We start from the raw sequence: 27,228 nt of genomic DNA on the forward strand, positions 1-27,228 counted from the left end.
CACCTTTCTCTTTTATAAAGTCATATTTTTTGCACAATACTCCCAACCTAACTTTTTGTTAAAAATTACCAGCCCGTCATATTTTTCTTTAAAATTGTTATATTGTTGCACTGTGCAGTATTCAGGAAGATTATTTTCAATTTTGGAATTGTTATCATTTTTTATTTCAATAATTGACGTGCTGCTTTCTTCAAGTTGGAGTGGTTGTGCTTGTGACTGTTTTCTACCATCCAAGGCCAATTCTGATTTTGGTTTCTTATTGAAAAAATCTGTCAAATTCTGTTGCCTTTTCATCCTTTTTAAGGGCTACTGCAAAAAATTTTAAAAATATTTTATTTTAATACATTATAGAGCAGGAGCAGATATGTGCCTATATATTTGAATATTTTTACTGATTCTGTCCACGTGTGGTCATATCATAAACTTTTATAAACAAAGCACTGTGCTTATACCATTGATAAACATTAGTCAGAACATACATTTTCTTCATTTTATCGATACTAAACAAAAATTTCTTGCTGAATTAATAAATGGCATAGGCTATGCAGATTAAATACGATAGAATAATGTGTCCAACAAACCTGTTTGTCACGGGAAAGTGACAAACAGGTTTGTCATACACAAAAACGTCTTAATTACCACATGCACACTGGCATAAGGATTCCAACATGGAAGAACATTCTTCCACGGCTTCCGAAATGGGCGATAAGATAACCCTTGAAATCTGTATATCTATTGGTTCGTTGTGTCCTAGCTTCCTATTGTTTTTATTGATTGGGGAACACCAACGCACTCATAATATCTCGTGTGAATTTAGGATGTAACACAAAGCTGAAACAAATGACAGTGTGTCACCCCCTGATTGTTTGGCACTTTTCTTTATGTTATATGTTTGTTTACTTAAGTAACAAATGCAAGAGAATAAAAATGTAGTATTTCATCAAAGGTATAATGAGTTTTATGAAATGAATAAATGAATATTACAAGCATAGTTCCGTCTAATTTTTTTCACCTATGGACAGAATGAACATTACTACAGGCACTTGGAATGCGCTGTTGCATAGATGAACTTTAAAAAATAGTAAGGAATGTAAATTTGTGATTTCCACATTGGGTGGCTGCCCAGGCGCCCACACGGCGCCTCCGTAGCCAGGTGGGCAGGAGCAGCAGTGCGTAGCACATGCTCCTTGATTAGACCGGGGTTCGAGCCCGTGACCACCAAATACGGAAGATGCGGAAAGGTCAGGGAATGACCACCGCATATCCCCGGAGCAATATGGCCTTAGTTGCTAATGCTCCTAAAAACCAAATAACAACAACAACCAGGCACCCACCTTAGAGAGAACCCTGATCACGAGTGCCATTTTAACAACCAGTTCACCGACTCAACAAAAAATTAGGCATCGGTTCTGCCGAACCGGTGCGAACCAGCTGAATCCCACAACTGGTTTTGCATTATACCCTAGCTATCAAATTCGAGATATACGTTATCAAATTACGCTATACCATAATGATCAAAATGCTAAATTAGTTATATCCTTAGCTAATACTATTATTATTATTATTATTATTATTAGCCATATGGTACAAGGAAGCCTGAGGCTTATGCTGCACCAGCAAAAAAAAAAAAAAATTCCCGAGTTACCCCCTGAGAAAGAAAGAAGAGAGAGGAGAGAGAGAGAGAAAGGGAGAGAGAAGTACAAAGGAATCACCAAGAAAGAGAAGAATGATGATATCCAGCTCAGGACCCTGGGTTTGCAAAGCCCATACTCACCAGATGTGAGCCCCCGGGGTTAAACACCAAAGATATATGCCCAAAAAGTGATTAAAACCTTTAACATATTTATTTATTACAATTAAAACCTTTACAATTTATTACAATTAAAACCCATGCACAGTACTAAGTACTATAGGTTTTGATATACCTTTCATGTTTGGAGTTTTCATAAAAAAAGAAGTAAGATTAACGAGTTGTAACTTACAAAGTCACTAGCTAAATTTTAAAAAATACACTAATTTTTTTAGTCTTTAAAAAATAAGCTCATTTTTTTAAATGAACACTACTAAGTCTATTTAATCTATTTGTAAAACACAAATTAATACATTAACTAATCAAAAACACAACAGATATATGCCCAAGAGGGGATTAAACCCTTCAAAATACTTAATTATTATAATTCAAACCTTACTATTCTTCTGAGCTACTGATTACACTACAGTATTCCCACCTAAAACACCGCTATGATAGCAGTAGGAGTAGCGAGTTGTAACTTACAAAATCATTAACTAAATTTATAAAAATAAGCTAATGAATGCCACTAAGCCTAATTTAATCTATTTGTAAAACACAAATTAATATGCTAACTAATCAAAAATACAATAAAATTTCAATGAAAACTTATCGGCTTGCAGCAGCTACAGAAGTCCCTAGTATATCTTATAGCGATTTTCCTAGTATATGTTATAGTCATTTTTAAATTCTTAAATTGCTTCTAATTAAGTGTATTATTCTAAGATTGGGGTTGTGTGATTTTTCTGGCTGATAAAACTAGAACTTCCTGGTGAAACATTTTTAAAAATATTTTGAACTAATATCTAAAACAGTTTAGCCATCTGAGTACTTCCTATCATTGGTGTGATTGTATTAAAACTTGAATCTGACCACAATGAAGATATGTACCCAATTGATTTTACCGAAATCATTAATTGGGATATATAATAGTAACTGTAACTGAAAGTAACTGTAATTTTCAAATATTTATGAATGTTCTTGGATAAACAGTATTTAAATTAAAGCACATAGGTTTATCAAGTAATGCCTTATCACTTATGTCTAACTTCTTTGACAACAGGAAAAACAGAGTTCTTTTTGAAGGAAGTTACTCCTCAACTTTCCATATACAAAGGGGAGTCCCACAGGGTTCTCCTCTGGGGTCACTACTTTTTGCTATATATATTAATGACATACAAGATTGTATGCAACATGTTAACATCAAAGTGCTCTCATACGCAGATGACTTGAAAATATACAAAACCATCAAAACAACACAAGACTGTGAATCACTGGAAAATGGACTAGACACTATCACCCGATGGATTACAAACAATGGCCTAATATTAAACTTAAACAAATGCTGCACCATGTCTGTCGCAGACTATCACAAAAAACACAAGAATTAATTATCCCTATAAAACTAATAACCATGAGCTATTGAGAATACAAGAGGTTTCAGATTTGGGAGTATGGTTTTCTGACAAGGGAAACTTCAACACACATGTAAATAAAACTACAGCAAAGGCCTCCAAATCCCTTGGACTGCTTAAAAGAATCAGCTTCGACTTTACCAACATACAGCTCATAAAAACAGCTTGCATAATAATAATCAACCCAATTCTAGAATATGCCTTACAAATCTGGAATCCTCACACCAAAATTCTAAAAAAACAACTGGAACGTATTCAGAAATCCATAGTCAGATTCCTAGTGTACAAATCCAGGTTGGAAATGAACACAAAATCCTACAATGAATGGTGCATTCACTTCGGGATGGTACCACTCTACCAAAGAAGGGCTGAGGCAGACTGCAAATTCCTAATGTATCTCGTGGCTGGAAAGTTGGATGCCCCCGAGCTGCTCTACCTCATCAATTTCAGTTGTCCTCCAAGAGCATTGAGAAGACACAATATGCTGGCACAAGAGCCATTCAGAACTGATCAACTTAGATTTCATTACTTCAACAGAACTGCAAATTTGCTAAATGAATCCAACATTGATATTCTAGATGAAGACATCAATATCAAAAAAGAGTTGCAAAGGTTTTTTAATCAAGTAACTAGAAAACGAAAATAAATTATTAACTTAATAATAATAATAAGAATAAAATAATAAAAATAGGTATATTTTAGCTATAAATTTTTCAGTAAACAAAGATAATAAATAACAAATATAATAATAAGAAATAATTAAAATAAAAGAAAAAAAAAAGAAAGAAAAAACTGGATAACTATAAGAATAATAACACAAATCAATCAATGTAACTACTCATTGTGAACAAACAAGAAAAGATAACAACAAAAATGCTTAGAAATACAAATTTCTCTGTCACCCCAGCTTTGCTCAAATGCAAATTGCTTGTATCGTAAGATATTCATTGTATATTTGACATTGTATATTAAGATCTGACATTGTATACTGACTGTAAATAGAATTATTACTGTATTGCTACTGTCATATTCCTCCTCTGTAAGGCTTCGGCTGTTTTGGAGTAATAAAAAAAATAAAAATAAATTTATCAGTAATAACAATCCTAATTCAATAACAAATAAAAATATTTTATAAATTTATGATTGTGAATTTTTTGCAGGTACAACTGTTTTGGCCCATGAAGCTGGTTTTGATGCATTTGCTGTTGGTTTTGGTGAGCAAGAATAGCAGATATCTTCTGAATTATTTTATAATCAATGTTTGTATCTTTCTCAAAACCTTTTTCATACTATGTAATGTATCCATTAGTTCATGTATCCTGACATCTTCCATCTTTCTTAACTTTCATTTTAGCTTTATCTTTATCATTAATCTTCATTTTAAAATAGTTAATTTATTAATTGCAATCCTTTTTACCCCATTGGTTTTACCCCATTACTTATTGATTTTGTTAAAATTAGTGTGTGATGAAAACAGTTTAGTCTACATACATACCAGGATTTTGCCTCTCATATCTTGAAGCTTCGGATGTAATTTTAATTATGTTTTCAAGTAGCCACTGAAGATCATTGTGTCTTTCTCTATGTGCATGGATATATACAGTTGTGGATAGACTGAGCTGTGTGCTTGGACAAACCATAATGAATCAGACAAGATAAAAAATTATTTAAATAAATTAATAAATAACTCTTTATTGTCCTCTTTCTCCTGCATTCCATATATAATATTTTATTTTGTTGGGATACAAACAGATAGAAAGCAGATCACATGTTTTCTGGCAATGAGAACTCACAACTGCATGCATCTTATGGAGTTTTTGGTACCTACACTGTCGACTGGGCTAGACAGATGGGTAAAGTGCCTGCCTGGCAATCCAAAGGTCGCAGGTTTGAATCCTGCCTCGGTCTTGGATCAAAGTAAAATGCAAAAACTTTGGGAGAAGCATTATGGCCACAGAAGCCTATTCACCAACAACTACAATTTGGCCTTTGTCAAACTCGATTAAGTCCACTGCCTTCCCATCTGAAGAACAAGATTAACACTGATTAACGGAGCTCAGTGTCGGGTGTTTTTTATATCATGTGCCGACCCACAAACATACATAGTTCACCTGCAGTTGTTTCAATTTGCATAACTACTCGCGGGTCATTTTTATGTTTTGGCTCATTGGTGTATAATCTAGTATGTAATCAAATCACAAAGGAGGTTAGGCAAGCGAAGGCAGATTATGAGAAATCTTTGGCAAAGGATGCAAATAAAAATAGCAAAGACTTCTTTACTTATGTAAACGCTAGAAGAAATGGGATGAATCAGATTTGGTCCACTTGATATCGATGGTGAAATTGTTGATGATCCTGCTCAGGTAGGTGACAAACCGAATAAGTATTTTGCATCTACATTCACACATGAGAAGGGAATGCCAAAAAGTTTAGCAAACTCTAACAAGGAGCTAATGGATTTTTCAATAAATGAGAGCAAAATGGAAGAGAAATTGTTGAAGTTAAGCATAAGAAGGGCACTTGGGGTGGCTGGGATTTTTCCAGTTTTATTAAAGGAGGCAGCAAAAGAAGTAAGCAAACTCTTAGCCATAAATATGAGAGCATCCTCGGACTCAGGGGAGGTCCCCATAGAATGGAGATGTGCAAATGTATCCCCCTATTCACAAAGGGGGTTTAGTGGGTGACACAGGTAATTACAGACCTGTTAGCTTAGCTTCTGCTCTAGGGAAAATTATGGAGTCATTGGTTAAAGAAGCATTGCAGAATCATCTAAGACTGCAGTAATAATTCAGACACAGAATGGGTTTGTTAAGGGGAAGTCATGTCTGACCATATATGATTGGATACTATGATGTGCCACAAAGGAACTGGATGCAAAAGATAATTTTGATATCATATACTTGGATTTCAGGAAAGCTTTTGATACTGTTGCACATGGAAGATTGCTATAAAAATTGGAGCAGTATGGCATTAAGGGCAAGTTGCTGTTGTGGATAAAGGGATGGTTGAGTGGGAGAAGATAGAGAATGGTAATCAGTGGACACTGCTGTTCATGGACTAATGTTATTAGTGGAGTCCTCAATGGTCCGGTGTTGGGCCCATTGTTGTTTTGTATATTTATCAATGATATCGCCTTCTTGCGTAGCACAGTTGGTATAAATGCCGTTGAAAAGATCTGAGTTCAAATCTTGTTGTGAATGCGAGGATTTTTCCTTGTAGACAAGTCAGGAACCTTACACTGTTTCATGTTGACTCTGCCACCACAGACTTTATGAAGTTCAGTCCACTAAACAGAATCAGCAAATGACTCTCTCATTGACTTCTTTGACAATTCCCAACCACTGATGAACTCCATCCACAAGTTTGCTTCTTCTCTTAAACTGCAAAGTGACTAGCTCTGATTTAATTATTGTAGTTTATTATTATTTTAGTTTATCAGCCCACCTGCTCAACTTTTCTAGATCCTGTTGAGCAAAGTACTGTCATTAGTCTCATTAACAACCCTGCTGACCTTTGTATCATCTGCAAACTTGGACATTAAGCCTGATATACCATCATCATTATCATTAATAAATATAGAAAACAATGATAGACCCAACACTGAACCCTGGGGGACTTTGTCGGAAGTTGTTTAACGTTCTGTTCATTAAACTCATTAGCAAGCTGGAAGAATGAGCTTCTTTGGAGTTTCAACATACCTTAAAAGGTACGTTGAAATTACTGTAAGTAATTGTTGAAATTATAGTAAGACAGAGCAATAATCTACTAAGTAATTCAGAACTGTTCAAAACCATCAGAACTTAATGTGGTCTACGTATCCTATTATAGATATCAATGAAAACAATTGCAATATGTCACTTCCATTATATCAAAATGTTTTAGTGCTGAAAGCCTCAGACTAGGGAAAATTCAGTAATCGAACAAGTTAGTGCCAAGCATTATTTTAGTTCATAGTAAACCACCAAAGTAGGTGAAATTACATCATTTTTGGTATATCTCATATTGTGAATACCTTCACAAATTGCCCTGATATTGAACTACCTTGAATAAGCAAAGAAGCTCCGACAATGGCTTCTCGAATAGGCAACACTTCGCCAATGGATTTTCGGCTGATATCATCACTCCACACCTTGGTGGTGGTATCCACCAAGAATAAGTAACGTTTGTCTTCTCCATTACTGAAAGTGCAATATCAGGGCAAGTCAATGTGAAGGCATTCACAATATGAGATACATGTACAGTCAAGCTTGGTTATAATGAGCACAGAAATAAAGAGATCACAGCTGTAACAAGCAAAAAGCCATAATAATTTTAATTTACACATATTCCCATACAATTGCACGCTGTTATAATGAGCGTACTACACCGATATACTGAACAAATTTTGGTAACTATGCAAACATTCTTAATTGTTCAGGTAGTTGAAAAAACCCAATTCTTGCAATAGATGAAAATGAAAAGGGTGACTTAGCGTTATGACCACCTGCATTGGATTAGCGGCTGGTTTATATCCTTGTCCTTTCAGGGACAGGGGCTATACAACAGTGCACTGAGGCTCCGCTTGTCGCATTACCCTATTTACAAATTGCCTTGTATTCACTGAATCATAAATATATTTAGGGACTTCTAAGAATTTTGGAAACAGGACTTCTAAGAACTTTGTATGCATTTCGGGACTTATAAGAAAGTTGTATGTATTTCAGGACTTCTAAGAAATTTGTATGCAGATCACTATCAGTTTAAAGTAAAATCAGTTAGAAATGAAACCTTCCTTCGGATCCATGTCTAATAACAAAAGTAAGTGTCTCTTGATTTGCGAAAAAGTCAAAATTATTCTTGAGTTAGAACGTGGCGAAAAAAATGTTGAAGTGTGTAAAAAGTTTTCTTTGTCCTCTTTAAGTGTATCGACATTGCAGAAGAATAAAGATGTTTACATATCGGCACTGGAAAAGAACATAACCGAAAAAGAAAAAAAAAAAAAAAATTTAGAAAGTGCGAGATTACAAATATTGATGAAGCATTGCTTCAATGGTTTGCTAAACAAAGAAGAGCTGAATTTTCAATAGACAGTCCGATCGTGAAGGCCCAAGTGGAAAAATTTACTAAACAATTTGGGCGCGACGATTTTGTATGTAACAGTGGTTGGCTGGATCGATTTAAAAATTGACAAAACATTGTTTATGCAAAAATTAGTGGAGAATCTCTTTCTGCAGATACAATAATGGCAAATTAATGGATTGACTGTGTTTGGGCAGAAATCAGGAAAGATTTCAATGACGAAGACATCTACTATGCCAACGAAACAGGACTTTTTTATAATTTTACACCTGACAATATGTCTAAATTCAAAGGGGGGGAATGCGTTCTTGGAAAAAATCAAAGGCTCACTTGACGGTGCTCATATGCACAAATATGACAGAAACTGATAAAAAAAAAAAAAAAACTGTTTATTATCAGAAAATCGTTAAAGCCTCGGTGTTTCAAAAACGTAAGGAAATCTCATGTGGATTACACTGGAAACAAGAAAGATTGGATGATTTTGGATATTTTTCGGCAAAATGTAAATGATTGCAATAAGGAGCTATTCAAAAAGAAGAAAAATATTTTATTGTTAGTTGATAACTGTCTTGCACATCCCTAGATTCAAAATTTGTCCAACATTAAGCTGGTGTTTCTGTCTCCCGATGCGACATCAGTTTTACAACCAGTGGATGTAGGAGTATTCAAGAGTTTGAAAGGATTTTATAAAAGATTTCTAGCTCTACATCTGATCAGTCAAAGAGAACAGAAACTTACCGAGTCTATATCAATATTGGATGCCATAAATTTATTGAATGATGCGTTGAACAACGTTATTTCGACAACCATATCGAATTGACATTGACAAATGCAAAGTACTGCATATGGGTAGCAGTAGCCCAAGCGAAACATACCATCTGTGTGGTACTAAACTCAGGGAAGTGAAAAGTGAAAAAGACCTAGGGGTAATTGTGCAGTCAAATATGAAGTTTGCTGAGCAGTACAGATGGCCTGTCTGGATAGGTCATGGAGTCTTGTCAATGATTATCCTGTTGTACAAGGCATTTATCAGGCCACACCTTGAGTACAGGTCTGCAGGCCTCATTTTAGGAAGGATGTAGAGTTGCTAGAACGAGCACAAAGAAAGGCAACAAGATTGGTGAGGGGAACAAGGGGGTGCTCTTTACCAAGAAAGGCTTAAGTTCTGCAAATTGCAGCACCTGGAGAGGTGATCTGATTGAGGTGTATAAGGTCTTGAATGGGTTGAGCAAGCTGAATGCTGATGGGATTCTTCCTCTTGCTCAGAATAATCACCTGAGAGGGCATAAATTCAAATTGAGGAAAGACACTTGTAGAATAGATGTGTGGAAATTTGCCTTTACCCTGCGAGTGGTTGATTGGTGGAACAGACTTCCATCTTTGTTGTGGAAGTTGATAGCCTAAATATTAAGGCTGAGCTGACAGGCATTTCGAACGAAGGAGGGGTGAAATGGGAGTTTTTTGGGGTTTTTTTTGCTGATGCTGCATACTTGCTTTCTTGCACCGTACGCCTTACTAATGCTAATTGCTTCAAGAAATTGAAATTAAATTCAAATGAAGTTTCAATCGTATATGAAGATGATGGAAACGAAGAAAATAGCTTACCATTATCCAAATGGTTTCTATGTAACAACGTTGTAGGTTTTAACATTGACATAACATTGTGATAACATCGATGAATTTGTACGAGTCGATGACAAGTTTGTTAACTAGTGATCTTCCTACAGAGAGTTACATTGTAGATGCTGTGCTCAAAAAAGATGATAACGACAATGATGATATGATGACAAGTGAAAGTGAATCAAAATCAGTGCTGACAATCTCACAAGCTCAAGGTGCAATGGACACATTAATCAATTTTAGAAGGAACTGAGGCAAATAATGACTTTTAACACATTGAGTGTTTTAAGGGGAAACTTAAGAAATATAAAAGGAAATCTTTAAAACAAACATCAATTTTAAGATTCATAAATAAAGACTAATTGAAATTGTGTTTATTATTAAATACAGTAGTATTGTTTTTAATTACATAGAAATAAATTGTGTTTAGTATTAAGTGTATTGTAGTTTATACAAGAATATTAATACAAATAATATATAGGTATATACTTATATTACTTTTTTCTCTCTGATATTTCTTTGTTTTTTGAATCTATCTTTTTATCAAGTTATTGAGAATTTAAAAAATAGCAGGTAGATTTAACTCATCACTGATATAACGTGTTCATTGTGTAACGACCCCACGGGTTTCCCCATCTCTGCTATCACTGATATAACGAGTAACGGTCATAACCAAGTTTGACTGTAATATCATAAACGATGCCATTTCACCTACTTCGATGGTTTACTACGAACTAAAATGACGCTTGGCACTACTAAACTGTTCGATTACCAAATGTTTAAATTGTTTAATATTTTTTTAAAATTAAAAATAAATAATTTCTATATTTAAAAAACATTAATTGGGAAAATGTCATTATAATAATACTCTGTGTATTCTTTATCACAAATGTTTTACCTGGGAAACTTCTTACGCAGGAAAATAATACATTACCTGGGAAAAGTTTTCCCCTGTACTAGGTCCCAATTTCAACGTACAGAGTTGAAATTGGGACCTAGTACAGGGGAAAACTTTTTATGTGGGAAGTTTTCTTCTGTCTATGGGGAAACATTTTTAGTCTGAGGATTTCTAATTGCTTAACATTACACTCATTATCAAGTTGGAAGAATGAGCTCCTTTGGAGTTTCAACATACCTTAAAAGGTCACAAGTACAATAAGACAGAGTAACAATCCACTTTGTAATTCAGAACTGTTGACAACCATCAGAACTTAATGTGGTGGACATATTCAATTATGGATATTGATGAAAACAATTGTAATATGTCACTTCCATTATATCAAAATGTTTATACCAAAAAGTTTTTAGGGTTGAAAGCCTCAGACTACAGAAAGTTCACTAATTGAACAAGTTAATACTTAGTATCATTTTAGTTTGTAGTAAATCACTGAAGTAGGTGAAATGGCATCGTTTTTGTTATATCTCATATTGTAAATGCCTTCACAACTACTTGCCCTGATATTGAACTACCTTTGAAAGTGGATTTTCAAAGAGGCATAGATTCAAAGAGACTTTGTTAGTGGATTCTCAGCAGATACCACGATGCAGGGGTGGTGGTATCAGCCAAGAATAAGTGACATTAGTCTTCTCCAATGGGGAAGTGTTGCTTATTGGAGGTAGTTCAATATCAGGGCAACTCGTTGTGAAGGCATTCACAATAAGAGATGTAAAAAATTATGCCATTTCACCTACTTCACTTCATATGCTGTCAGCATCATATGCAAGAAAGCAACCTTGTACGGCATCAGCCAAAAAAAAGAATGGGAACCTTTTCCACTCTTTTTCACCCATCCATTCGCTTTCTTGGTTTACTACGAACTAAAATGATGCTATGCACTAACTTGCTCGATTACCAAAATGTTTATATTGTTTTATATATATTTTTAATATAAAATTAAAGAATTTCTATATTTAAAAAAACGTATTAATTGGGAAAATGTCATTATAATAATACATGGTGTATTCTTTATCATGTGCTTTTTACGTGGGAAAACCTTTTACCTGGGAAACTTCTTACGCAGGAAAATAAAACATCACAATATGTAGAGTTGAAATTGGAAATTAATAAACCAAACCTAGTATGGGGGAAAACTTCTTATGCAGGGAATTTCTTATGCGGGTTCTTCTGTATTTGTCATTTTCCAGTTCAGAAAAACTGTTAAGCTTGTGAAAATTCAAACTGAACACATATACATGTATCAATATATTTTTTCAAATAAATAAAGGAATAACACATTTTATACACTTCAGCCAGTAGTCAAGTAACATGTTTAAATAATGCTGAAATTGAAACTAGTACACTGAAACAGAAGGCAAACATAGTTACAGAGTCACTCTGGATCTGACAGATTCTTTATACATGTAATTCCAAGTAAACAGTAATTTTCAACTTCCAAATCTGCTCAAATAAAACTTTGTCTGTATTTAGGAAAGTACTGAAAGTTTAACCAATAATCTCGAACCAAAAATTAATGTGCTACTGTTATTTTAGACAGTTAATTCTCTCAGGTCCTGTGTGAGTACTGTTAGGTTAAGTAAATTTGTGCTAAGAAAAAACTGTAAGACAAATCTTGAATAACTGTCACAATTATGTCTTTTTTTTATTCTTGAGATTTATTGTTTATTTATTAATAATTACATTTTTTTTTTTTTTTTTTTACTTTTTAGTGTTTTTAAAGATCTGCCATCTTCTTGGATCTAATAAGTTAAAGTAAGTGAAAGAAAAAGATTTTTCTTATTATAAAAATTAATATTGTAAGAAAAAAATTTTGATTTTTATTCAGAAATTATTTTCATAACTGCTGAAATTTAGAATGTTTTACATCATTCTAAAAGCTTCCACTCGCTGCATGTCTCATCATCTTCTTCTTCTTCCAGTCACATAGTTCCCTGAGGAGCTGTTGTGGCCATCAACAAAATCCTTCAGCTGCATCGATCATATGCTATACGAGCAGCATCGCAAAATGTCACGTCCAAAAGTTCACTGATCCTATCCTTCCACCTAGTTGCGGGTCTTCCTTTAACAGCAGTTTTTAGAATTGGTTTTGTTATGGTCTCTGTGGCATCAGATAATGTGGTGGTTTGCCATTGCCTACCACATGGCCGATTTTGAAAGGGACCGGCTTCAATCTCATCATACAAGAAGTAATTAATGCTAGCACCTCATTAGTATATTAATTAGCAATCATTTTATTATGTTAATTTGTGAAAAAATTCAGTTATTTAAATGACTGAATAATTCAGTCATTTAGTCATTGTTAAACTTGAGTCAGTTTTCTTTGTTAAACTTCAATTTAACATAGAAAAAATACACAGGCAAAGTTTACTATCCAGTTAAAGTTATGCAATGGGCTCATCCATTTATTTCCTACTATTTTAGCATATATATTGCATTAACATGTGTACAGTTCAGTGTTCAAGCACAAGAGTGATCTGTCATGTGTGTTTGGGTTCAAGTCCACGACGGCTAAATATGGTTGATTGTATTAATTGTCATTTCCCCTTATCTAGTGGTCATGCTGCAGTATAAACAGAACTTTTTTATTATTTATTTCAGACATATTTTCTTGTGGTATATTTCTCCCAGATATAATTTTTTTTCTCCAGTGGTATTTGCCACTCATCGCACATTTACTTCAATAAAATTCACTTGCAGGCATTTTTCATTCAAGAGTGTTTTACTTCTCCTTTCATTACTATATTCACTACTATTAGCATTAGCAAAGGCACATGATGCAAGAAAGCAAGCTTATATAGCATCAGCCAAAAAAAAAAAAAAAAATCTTCTAATTTTACCCATCCTCTTGCTCCAAATGTTTGTCTAGTTCTGCCTTGAATCTATTTAAGCTATCAACTTCTACAACGACAGATGGAAGTTTGTTCCAGCAATCAACCACACGCTGGCTAAAGGCAAACTTCCGTACATATATCCTACAACTGTCTTTCCTCAATTTGAATTTATGCCTCTCAGGTGATTATTCTGAGCAAGAGGAAGAATCCCATCAGCATTGAGTATGCTCAAACCATTCAAGGCTTTTTACACCTCAATCAGATCACCTCGCAGGTGCCTAGTCTCCAGACACTGTAATTTGCAAAACTTAAGCCTTTCTTCGTAAGAGCAATCCTTTGTTCCAGTCATTGAAAAAAATAACTTGATATGCTGTGGAAAAGTAAACAAAAAAAAAAATCAATAAATAAATGAGATAAAATAAAATAACATATGAGCTAATGTCAATGCAAAATTTTTTATATTCTTCCAGTACAGTTTTGACTTTTTGAGCTGCATGATTAAACTCACACTGTATCATAGTGACACAGTGCATCTGAAATAACTAACTTTACAGATATGTGAAAAAAAAAGTTTAATTACTCTTAAAGAGAAATAATACATACTATGGGGCTTTGCCAACCCCTGCTGATGTAGGCTCGAATGTTTTCTCGTTTGATTATTACATCAGTCCTTTTCACTCTTCTAGCTCATTCATCAATACTTCTCCATTGTCATAAATGTAGATTTGGCTGAATTGTGGAACATCTCTAACGGATATTAAAATTGTCATTCCTTTCACCATGGTTCTTCCTCGTATTCGCATTGTATAAGCCGCCTTAAAAGTCCACGTTTTCAGCATTAAAAGATGCAAAGGCATAAAGATTGTTGTGCACTCGAACATTTTCTCGGAAGTGTCTCCCTTTTTCCGTATTGTCAAACAACAAAGTCTTTAAAGCGTCTGGATAGGTAACCTCCGTCGGCGAACATACCTTCCCTCTGTAACAACACGAATGTGTATCTCTTCCAAGTTCACCATGAACAGATAATCCACTCCAATGTTGACATTCATCTACCATATCACCTAAATTGCAATAAGAGACTTCAGTGGTTTCTTTGTTATTAGGATCTCGTGAAGATCTTACGTTATGTCTGAGCCATTTAACGGTTCACTTAGTTTCAGCCTGTGTTTCATCCATATTGGCTACACGCTTCCTGTAGCATTGATTTTCCACTTCCTCTGTCATCATTTAAGTTATTCTATGATAGTTCATAACCTTTTGGCATGTTTCTCTCTATATTTCTGTGAAGACTCATGACAGAGTTGTTTTCTTTCAGAATCGGTGATTGGCAATCTAGGTCACGGCATTGTGATAATTATTACATTAGTATGTATAATTAGCAAATCAAACGTCATGGATTCCAGACACACCTGTCGAAATGAATGCACTGATCGATATCTAATCACAAAATAATCTATGTAATGCATGAGCAACATTGTTGCATCTGAAAGAGCAGGACTAAAATATTTACAAATTATACAAATATTTAAAATATTTACAAAATACTGAACTATTCACAAATATTCAAACTACATCGGGTCACTTTATCTGCTAACATTACAATGGAACATCAAATGATGCCAGGCATGGTCATGTATTAGGCAGTGAACCACATGAACATTATGGAGGCAATTATGGCTTGAATAAGTGATGTTATTGCATTAGCATTAGCAAAGGCATATGATGCAAGAAAGCAAGCTTATATAGCATCAGCCAAAAAAAAAAAAAAAAAAAAAACCCTTATTTCACCCATCCACTCGCTCAAAATGTTTGTCAAGTTCTGCCTTGAATCTATTTAAGCTATCAACTTCGACAACGACAGATGGAAGATTGTTCCAGCAATTAACCATCCGCTGGCTAAAGGCAAACTTCCGCACGTCTATCCTACAACTGTCTTTCCTCAATTTGAATTTATGTCCTCTCAGGCGATTATTCTGAGCAAGAGGAAGAATCCCATCAGCATTGAGCATGCTCAAACCATTCAAGGCTTTATACACCTCAATCAGATCACCTCACAGGTGTGTAGTCTCCAGACACCGTAATTTGCAAAACTTAAGCCTTTCTTCGTAAGAGCAACCCTTTGTTAAATTCACTAATCTTGTTGCCCTTCTCTGTACTCATTCAAACAGCTCTACATCCTTCTTAAAATGAGGCCTCCAGACCTGTATACAGTACTCAAGGTGTGACCTGACTATTGCCTTATACAAGGGGATAATCATCTCCTTATCCCTTCTAGAAAAATTCCTATATATCATTGACAACATACACACACACCATGAACTACTCTTGCAGACCATCTGCACTGCTCAGAGAACTTCATATCTGCCTGCACAATTACTCCCAGGTCCTTTTCATTCTCTACCACTGTCGGTGTGGTACCAGAGAGTTGATAGGTTACTCTCGGATTACTGCTTCCCATATGTAGTACTTTACATTTGTCAATGTTAAACTTCATTTGCCACCTCTCAGCCCATCTTTTCAACTTTTCTAGATCCTGTTGCAGCAGTGTACTGTCATTAGTGTCATTAACAACCCTGCCAACCTTCATATTGTCTGCAAACTTTGACATTAAGCCTGATATACTATCAACGATATCATTTTTAAATACAAAAAACAACAATGGACCCAACACTGAACCCTGAGGAACTCCACTAATAACATTAGTCCACAAAGAGCAGTGTCCATTGATTAACACTCTCTGTCTTCTCCCACTCAACCATCCCTTTATCCCTAGCAGAAATTTGCCTCCAATGCCACATTGCTCCAATTTGTGCAGCAGTCTTCTATGTGCAACAGTGTATCCGCCCCCCAAGCTAGCAGTTTTCTGACCCACCTAACTCTGCCTCGATAGCATCAGCAAATATTCTTGCACACTTTCTATTTAAGTGTATCCTATCCCTGTAGAAGCAGTCTCTCCTGTTAACAAGCACAGACCAGGCTGAAAAAATTCTATCCCTTGAGCCTTGCACATCTCTCCAGGGCCGAATTTATTGACAAGGTTCTCATCATATACTCCCTCCTATCGTGTCTGGGCAGAATTGCATACACTTTCAAATTCAATCCTAATTCACGGCAAATAAATATTCATAGTAGGAAAACTTTTTTATTGTATAGAGAGATAATATGGTACATAGGCATGAGAGCAGGGAAGCCATGACTGCCCTTGCACATACGTTGGGTTTTTTTTGGCATCCACAATGAACACCATAGTAAAAGATCACTACTGAAGTATTAAGGAGCAAGTGAAAAGTTTGGCACCTATGAAGATGGTTGTTATTGCTAAGGAATATTCTGATGCATTAACCAAAAATGGAGAAGTTTCTGATTGTGTGGAATGAGAATCAAAATTAATGACGCAACACAATGTTGCTTAGACTTTAGAAAGTTAGGAAAAGTCTTCACAGACTTGTGAAGGCAAAGAGAGGTGAAACAAAGGGATGTGTTATTGTGAACACTGAGAACTTCAGCTGATTTCAAGTTTATGCAAATTTGTATAGTGCAAAAGTGAGTGGTAAGGCCACTGGTGTTTTGAATTTAAATTTTATTTTTAATTTAAACTGTTTTTGTTTAAAGTTCAAAGTGCCATACTGAGGCAAGTCATGGTAAACCCCACAATTTATGATCAGTGTGCTTAGTAGTAAAATTCGTTGCTGAATTCTACCTGTAGACTGAGATGACAAGAGAGCTACGAAAGGTGGACAATTATTAATAGAGCAAGTGTTTAATATTGACAAAACTGGCAAAACTGGTTTGGAAAAGACTGTATGACCATAGATATACATATTACTAAACAATGAAAAGCAGTGCCAGTTTTAAGATTGATAACGATTACCTAACCCTAGTTTTAGATGTGGAGCATTATTTGAAAGGGAAGAAGTACATGTTTTGTTGGTTCCTGGAGAGGCTTTGGGTCCATTTCTGATTCCACATTCTTTCTTGTCAATTCTTCCCCCCTTACATGCACAGACACACCAACAGAGTTAACATTCTGATAAATTTGGAACAGTGGTTCTGATCCTCTTGAAGATTTCATGACTTAGTCAGTATATTCTCTCTGCACCTTTGTACAAATTTCATGCCAGCTAGTTAACCTATATCCAGTACCTATTTGTAATTCCCCCACTTCCTCCACCAAAAAGAGAACTGGTAGTGGACTCCTATCTCACCACTACCCACCACATGACTTCTCATAGTAAGGCTTTGGTGAATACTTCTTGAATAAGGCCCCTCCATAGCCAGTTGGGCAGAAGCAGCAGTGCACAGCACACGCTTCTTGATTAGACCGGGGTTCGAGCCTGTGACCACCAAATAAGGAGGATGCGGAAAGGTCAGGGAATGACCACCGCATATCCCTGCAGAGCAATATGGCCTTAGTTGCTAATGCTCCTAAAAAAAAAAAAAAAAACTTCTTGAATATAATATAGAATTTTTTAACTGCTTTAAACTTCTGTTATTTAATAATCAAATGTGCATGAAATATAAAGCAATGCTTATATTACATAACTTTTTTCACAGATTTCAGATATAGACAAAAATGTTTTATAGAATCCACAGCTTATGAGAAATTTCTAGCTTTGTTTTTCTTAAAAATACAGAATAACAAAATTAATAATGATTATTCTCTCACTAAGGACATTCTAAGTGATTAACAGGTAGTAGATTTACTTCATAGGCAGAGAATTCTCACATCTGGTGAGTATGAGCTTGGCACACCTAGGGTCTTGAACTGGATATCATCATTCTTCTCTTTCTTGGTGATTCCCTTTTACTCTCTCTCTCTCTCTCTCTCTCTCTCTCTCTCTCTCTCTCTCTCTCTCTCTCTCTCTCTCTCTCTCGCCTAGTACAGCATAAGCCTCAGGCTTCCTTGTACTATATGGCTAATAATAATAATAACAATTAATCTTGGTAAGCAAGCTTAATTCTCTGACTATGAACATCTGAAAAATTGTTAGTGTTTGTTAGGCTCTTTGAGAGACTATTTTGAATAATTTCTTTTAATAAAATTGGTTTTTAATCGCTTAAAATTTTCTCTTTACTGTTGAAATATCTATTATAATATTATTTAAATGAAAGCTGAAAATGGAGGCTAAGTAATGCCTATCAAAAATCACATAAGACTGAAAATAATATTATTAATTAATGTGTCAATATATATGTTGTTAACACTAGTCAGTGTTTTTCTGTATGATACACTCTTTGAAATCATACTATGAGACACCAAACCTTAGTACCTTATTGGACTTCCATGTGTCTGAATTGCTGCTGTAACATGCCATTTTACAACCCATGTTTCAAGTTGTGCTTATTTATTTGACACTTTGTTTATTTATTTGACACTTTGTCTGACATTATGTTCATGAAATTTCATGAACATAATGTCAGATTCATAATTTCGTGAACATTTGACATTATGTTCATGAAAATTTTGAAGTTTTGTGCACCTGTGAGCCACCACTCTCACTAATGTTATTTCAGTTTATGGCTGCCCATTAGTGTGGGCAGCCATATTTTGATATTTCATATGATTATTTCATATTTTGCTTTGTTATATATTTTGTGCGTAAAAATTTATATACAGTCGAACTTGGTTATAATGAGCATGGAAGGACCGACAAAATTTCCCTTTTATAACCATTACTCGCTATATCAGTGATAGCGGAGATGGGGAAATCCCTGGGGCAGTTAGACAGTGAACACTTCACATATGTTAGACAGTGAACAATTCATACATGATATTGCCATGGGGGATGACTTTGTGTGTGCGCGATGCAAGGAGTGTATCGAAATCAGGCAACAACTCAGCGTTCTTATGGGCCTATATGAGAGCTTGAAGGACAGGGTGGATGCCCTCGAAGGAACTAAATTGAGGGGTCCATCAAGCTCTCAGCTGCCCACATCAACGCCAGAGCTTGCACTTGGTCATCGTGAAACACAGCGGCAACCCCCAAGGCAGAATGCGCTGGTCCCAAAGGAACTAGTAGTTGTTGGTGACTCTATTGTCAGGGAAACGGGAAACATGCTTTGTAAAAAGGATAGGTGGAACAGGACCAGGGTATGTCTGCCAGGGGCAAAGGATGATGACGTTGTAGAGCAGATATCATCTTTTAAGGGCACAAAAGGTGATATAGTTGTACACGTTGGCACTAATGATATCAAGAATAGGAGACCGGCAGAATTGCTTAACAAGTACAGGTCACTGTTGAACAAAAGCCGAGAATTAGGGTTGAATTTGAAAGTGTCTGCAATTCTGCCCAGACACGATAGGAGGGAGTATATGATGAGAGCCTTCTCGATCAATTTGGCCCTGAAAAATTGTGCAAGGCTCAAGGGGTAGAATTTTTTTCAGCCTGGACTGTACTTGTTAACAGGAGAGATTGCTTCTACAGGGATGGGATACACTTAAATAGAAAGGGTGCAAGAATATTTGCTGATGCTATCGAGGCAGTGTTAGGTGGGTTGGAAAACTGCTAGCTTGGGGGGAAACAAAGACGAATAGATTAACAGTAGCCACTGGCAGAGGTGAAAGAGATTCTTGCACTGCTTCTATTGGAATGAACTAAAAATATCCCGAAATCTCTGAAATATCCCGAATCTTGTTTTTCAGATGCCTGAAAAACAAGATTCGGGATATTTCAGAGATTGCTGGGAATCATTGCGATACAAGTAAACACATGGGTTGTGTTAGGGTAGCTAAGAATAGAAATAGGTGCATGTATACTTGCGTGTACACCAATGCTAGGAGTTTAGTAGATGAATTTGAGGTATTGCTCAAAACATCAAAGGCAGATATTGTTGGGATATCAGAGACTTGGTGTCACACAGATATAAGGAATGCAGAACTGGAATTTGGGGGAGTACAATGTGTACAGGAAGGATAGACAAGATAGGAAGGGAGGAGGGGTTATACTATTAGTTAAGAAACACATAAAATCCAAGGAAGTGAAGCCAGTCGACATCGCTAGATAGTGCAGTGTCGAGTCAGTTTGTTGTGACATAAGCATTGAAAGATCAAAATTGAGAGTAGGAGTGTGTTGTAGGCCTAATGACTCTGATGAGTATAATAAGAAACTGTACAGGGAAATAGAGTGAGCCAGTAAATCAGAGAGTCTTATAATGGGAGATTTTAATTTCCCAGATATTGACTGGAATTTGCGGGCTGGTCACTCACACACTAGCAAGGCTTTTGTGGATTTATTGGATGATTGTTTTCTACATCAGCATGTTCGGGAGGTAACTAGAGCGAGGAATACTCTTGATTTGATTATCAGCAGTGATTCTTCATGCATCAAGAATCTGCAGATAAATGAACCACTAGGTGGCGGTGATCACAGTGTGCTGAAGTGGGATTTACTGAAAGAGGTAACTACCATTAGGGGTAAAGGGAAGGGTTATTGCTTTCGTAAAGGTGACTACGATGGACCGAGACAGTATTTAAATTCTATACAGTGGGACCAACTGATGATGTTACCAACAGCAAATGCAAAATGGGAAGCATTCAAAGAACTTATCTTGGAAGCTACTAGGCTTTACATACCTACTAAGAAATATTGTTGAAGGTTTAGGCCTAAATGGATGTCAGATGAACTGATGAGGCATATGGCAGAGAAGAAACATGCATGGGATACATACAAATTAACACATGACACAGAAGCCTATGATAGATACAAGTTGATCTGTAACCAAGTTACAAAGGAGGTTAGGCAGGCGAAGGCAGATTACGAGAAATCTTTGGCAAGGGATGCAAAAAAAAAACAGCAAAGAGTTCTTTACTTATGTAAACTCTAGAAGGAAGGGGAAGAATCAGATTGGTCCACTTGATATCGATGGGTCAACTGTTGATGATCCTGCTCAGGTAGCTAACAAACTAAATGAATATTTTGCATCGACATTCACATATGAGGAGTTATTTTGCGAGGGGAAAACTAGAGGTGTATTCAACTCTAGCAGTAAGCTGGAGAATCTTGTAATAACTGAGAGTAAAGTGGAGGAGAAATTGTTGAACATAAACACAAGAAAGGCACCTGGGGTGGATGGGATCTATCCAGTTATGTTAAAGGAGGCAGCATAGGAAGTAAGCAAACCCTTAGCCATAATTATGAGAGCTTCCTTGGACTCAGGGCAGGTACCCACAGACTGGAGATGTGCAAATGTGACCCCAATTCACAAAGGAGGATCAAAGGCTGACACAAGCAATTATAGACCTGTGAGTTTAACTTCTGTTCCAGGAAAATTAATGGAGGCACTAGTTAAAGAAGCACTGCAGGATCATATAGACAAGACTTCAGTTGTAGCTCGGACACAGCATGGTTTTGTTAAGGGGAAGTCTTGCCTGACCAATTTGATTGGATACTATGATGCAGTCACAAAGGAACTGGATGCAGGGAATAACTTTGATATTATATACTTGGATCTTAGAAAAGCTTTTCATACTGTTGCACATGGAAGACTGCTGCACAAATTGGAGCAGTGTGACATTGGAGGCAAATTGCTGCTGTGGATAAAGGGGTGGCTGAGTGGGAGAAGACAGAGAGTGGTAATCAATGGACACTGCTCGTCGTGGACTAATGTTATTAGTGGAGCCCCTCAGGGCTCAATGTTGGGTCCATTATTGTTTTCTGTATTTATAAATGATATTGATGATGGTATATCAAGCTTAGTGTCCAAGTTTGCAGACAATACAAAGGTAGGCAGGGTTGTCAAGGACACTACTGACACTATGCTGCTGCAACAGGATCTGGAAAGGTTGAGCAGATGGGCTGAGAGGTGGCAAATGAAGTTTAACATTGGCAAATGTAAAGTAGTACACATGGGAAACAGCAACCCCAGAGCAACGTATCAACTCTGTGGTACTACACTGACAGTGGTAGAGAATGAAAGGGACCTGGGGGTGGTTGTGCAGGCAGATATGAAATTCTCTGAGCAGTGCAGATGGGCTGCAATAGTAGCTCATGGTGTATTGTCAATGATATATAGGAATTTTTCTAGCAGGGATAAGGAAGTGATTATTCCCTTGTATAAGGCAATGGTCAGGCCACACCTAAAGTACTGTATACAGGTCTGGAGGCCTCATTTCAAGAAGGATGTAGAGCTGCTGGAACGGGTACAGAGAAGGGCAACAAGATTGGTGAATGGAACAAAGGGGTGCTCTTACGAAGAAAGGCTTAAGTTTTGCAAATTACAGTGTCTGGAGACTAGGCACCAGCGAGGTGATCTGATGGAGGTGTATAAAGCATTGAATGGTTTGAGCATGCTCAATGCTGATGGGATTCTTCCTCTCGCTCAGAATAATCACCTGAGAGGGCATAAATTCAAATTGAGGAAAGACAGATGTAGGATAGACATGAGAAAATTTGCCTTTAGCCAGCGAGTGGTTGGTTGGTGGAACAGACTTCCATCCCATGTCGTGGAAGTTGATAGCCTAAATAAGTTCAAGGCTCAGCTGGACAGGTATTTTGAACGAACAGAGGGGTGAAGTGGAAGTGGTTTTTTTTTTTTTTTCTTTTGGCTGACGCTGCATAAACTTGCTTTCTTGCATCAAATGCCTCTACTAATGCTAATGCTAATGTGATGAGTTAAATCTACCTCCTATTTTTTAAATTCTTAATAACTTGATAAAAAGATAGATTCAAAAAACAAAAGAAATATTAGAGAGAAAAAATAATATAAGTATGTACCTACATATTATTTGTATTAATATTCTTCTATAAACTACAATACACTTAATACTAAACACAATTTATTTCTCTGTAATTAAAAACAATACTACTGTATTTAATAATAAACACAATTTCAATTATTTTTTATTTATGAATCTTAAAATTGATGTTTGTTTTAATGATTTCACTTTTATATTTCTTAAGTTTCCCCTTAAAACACTCAATGCATTAAAAGTTTCATTACTTGCCTCAGTTCCTTCAAAAAAATTGACTAATGTGTCCGTTGCACCTTGAGCTTGTGAGATTGTTGGCACTGATTTTGATTCAGTTTCACTTGCCATTATATAATCATCATTATCGTCTTTTTTGAGCACAGCATCTACAGTGTCACTCTCTGTAGGAAGACAACTGGTTAAAGACCATTTCTGACAACTCGTACAAATTCATCGATATTATCTGTATTAAAGCCTACAACGTTGTTAAGTAGCAACCATTTGGATAATGGTAAGCTATTTTCTTCATTTCCATCATCTTCATATACGATTGAAATTTCATTTGAATTTAATTTTGATTTCTTGAAACAATTCGTTATGGTTGTCGAAGTAACGTTGTTCCACACATCATTCAATAAATTTGTAGCATCCAGTATTGATATAGACTTGATAAGTTTCTGTTCTCTTTGACTTACCAGATGTAGAACTAGAAGTCTTTTATAAAATCCTTTAAAACTCGAGTACACCAACGTCCATTGGTTGTAAAATTGGGAAGCAGAAACACCAGCTTAATGTTGAACAAATTTTGAATCTAGGAATGTGCAGGATATTTATCAACTAACAATAAAATATATATATTTTTTTGGAATAGCTCCTTTTCCAATCATTTATGTATTGCTGAAAAATAACCAAAGTCATCCATGCTTTCTTGTTTGCAGTGTAATCCACAGGAAGTTTCCTTACATTTTTGAAACACCGAGGTTTTAAAAATTTTCCGATAACAAACAGTTATTTTTTTTTATCACTTCCTGTCATATTTGTGCATACGAGCACCGTAAAGCAAGCCTTTGATTTTTTTCCATCAACAAATTTTCCCCTTTGAATTTAAATGTGTTGTCAGGTGTCAAATTATAAAAAAGTCCTGTTTCATTGGCGTTGTAGATGTCTTCATCATTGAAATCTTTCCTGATTTCTGCCCAAACACAGTCAATCCATTCCTTTGCCATTATTGGATCTGCAGATCGAGATTCTCCACTAATTTTTGTATAAATGATGTTATGTCAGTTTTTAAATCGATCCAGCAAACTGTTGTTACATACAAAATCATTGCATCCAAATTGTTTAGAAAATTTTTTCACCTGAGCCTTCAAGATCAGACTATTGAAAATTCAGGACCGTCTATTGAAAATCCATCACTTGTTTGTGTGGTAAACCATTGAAGCAATGCTTCCTCAATGTTTGCAACCTCACACTTTCTAATTTTTTTTTTTTTTTTTGGTTATGTTCTTTTCTAGTGCTGGTATGTAAACATCCTTATTCTTCCACAATATCGATACACTTGAAGAGGACAAAGAAAACTTTTTTGCACCACGTTCTAACTCACGAATAATTTTGACTTTTTCACAAATCAAGAGATACTTTATTTTGTTCATAGACATGTTTCCGAAGGAAGGTTCGTTTCTAACTGATTTTACTTTAAAATGATAAAGTGATCTGCATACAACGTTTTTAGAAGTCCCAAAATGCATACAAGGTTCTTAGAACTCCCGTTTCCTAAATTCTTAGAAGTTCCAAAATAAATTTTGGTTCAGTGAATACAAGACAATTTGTAAATAGAGTAATGCGACAAGTGGAATGCTAATGCACTATTGTATAGCCCCCTTCCCCAGAAGGACATGGTCATAAACCGGCCACTAATCTGATGCAGGCGGTCATAGAGCTAAGTCGCCCTTCTCATTTTCATCTATTCCAAGAATTGGCTTTTTTTGACTACCTGAGCAATTAAGAATGTTTGCATAGTTACCAAAATTCATTCACTATATCAGTGTAGTATGCAGTGGATGATTGTATGGGAATGCATGCAAGTTAAAATCATTATGGCTTTTTGCTCGTTACAGTCATGATCTCATTATTTCCGTGTCTTGTTATAAGCAAGTTCGACTGTACATATATAAATTTTTAGACACAGATATGTATATATTCATTTTTACTACCCTTACTGTAAATAGTAAATGAAAAATATCGCAATAAAAATGGAAGCTTTAAAGTTTTGGCAAAAGTGGTTTGCTATGCAGATCTGGATGTTGAAAGAAGCTGCACACTCAAAAGAAAATTGGTTGATCTGATGAGCAGCTACATGTTTATTTAGAAAAAAAATGGCCCAATATGAGAAGATTCCCTCCCCCACTCTGATTTAAAAACTAGCAAAAAAACAAAACAGCATTAGCATTAGTAGAGGCATGTGATGCAAGAAAACGAGCTTATATAGCATCAGCCAAAAAAAAATAATAATAAAATAAATTATTATTTTATTGTTATAAAATAATAATTTTATAATTATTATTTTAAGTTACTCCACTCCATTAGTGGAGTCCCACAGGGTTCGGCGTTGGGTCCACTGTTTTTTTTTTTATTTATCAATGATATTGATGAAAGTATATCAGGCTTAATGTCAAAGTTTGCAGATGATACAAAGCTTGGCAGGGTTGTTAATGACAGTAATGGCAGCATGCTACTGCAACAGGATCTAGAAAATTTGGCAAGATGGGCTGAGAAGTGGCAACTGAAGTTTAACATTGACAAATGCAAAGTACTGCATATGGGTAGAAGTAACCCCAGATGAACGTACCAACTGTGTGGTACTACACTTAAGGTGGTAGAGAATGAAAAAGACCTGAGAGTAATTGTGCAGTCAGATATGAAGTTTTCTGAACAATGCAGACAGGCTGCAAGAGCAGATAATGGGGTTTTGTCAATGATATACAGGAATTTTGCTAGCAGGGAAAAGGAGGTGGTTGTCCCTCTGTATAAGGCAATGGTCAGGCCACACTTTGCGTATTGCGTACAGGTCTGGAGGGCTCATTTGCAGTAGCATGCTACAACCAGATTCTGTAGAGAGAGATAATTATGTGCAGATGATCTAACTATATCATGCAGCTCCCAAAATGTGTTCAGTTGAAAAGCAACCACAAAATTCAGTAAATAAAATACAACTATGGATAAAGAAAAATGGATACTGCATCTCAAATAAAAAAATACAGTTACAATTCATTTTTGCAGAAAATGAAAAATGCACCCAGACTCAGAAATTAAAATAGGATTGCAATTTATACCACTTGCCCATACTATTAGATTTCTTGGTCAAGTACTAGATACCAAAAATTAAACTTTCTAAAACATATTAAACATTTATATACCACCTGCTTAAAAGCCTTAAACATCCTCTGAGCAATATCTACAATGATGTGGGGGAGCAGACCTTTACAATCTGCTAAATTTATATTGGGCTATGATACAATCAAGACTGAATTATAATGCACAAGATTAGGAATCTGCACAGAAAAGTGTGCTGAAATGGCTGGATCCCATACACAGTAGTGCCTTGAGTGTAGCTACAGGAGCTTTTGTATAAGCGGGTATGGCACTGCACCAGGACTTGGTGAAACTGTCCAGTGATGGACTGGTTGAGCCCAGACCAGCATCAAGGCCTTCTCGTGGAATGCCTCAGCTGCGTGGCATGCTGGGTGGCCCATTGGCATGGCTGTTTCGGCCAGCAACTAACAGCCAACTCAGAACTGGCACAGACCAGAGGAATCCGACTGTCTAATTAAAACAAAGCATTGCGATGGCTGTCGATACAAATTTTGTAT

At 35.9% G+C, this 27,228-nt stretch overlaps 1 protein-coding gene across 1 annotated transcript in view; it reads left to right on the plus strand.

Annotated features, from left to right (window-relative positions):
• Positions 1 to 27,228, plus strand: part of LOC150076556 (pre-piRNA 3'-exonuclease trimmer-like) — a 242,892-nt gene that overhangs the window by 124,441 nt on the left and 91,223 nt on the right. The window contains exons 8-9 of the mRNA XM_090387382.1: positions 4,365 to 4,418; positions 12,550 to 12,592. Coding sequence (XP_090243508.1) covers positions 4,365 to 4,418; positions 12,550 to 12,592 — 97 coding nt within the window. The remainder of the gene's footprint in view (positions 1 to 4,364; positions 4,419 to 12,549; positions 12,593 to 27,228) is intronic.

The sequence above is a fragment of the Mastigoproctus giganteus genome, chromosome 13, assembly GCF_048544385.1.
Source record: "Mastigoproctus giganteus isolate SK-2022 chromosome 13, ASM4854438v1, whole genome shotgun sequence".
Lineage (NCBI taxonomy): Eukaryota > Metazoa > Arthropoda > Arachnida > Uropygi > Thelyphonidae > Mastigoproctus > Mastigoproctus giganteus.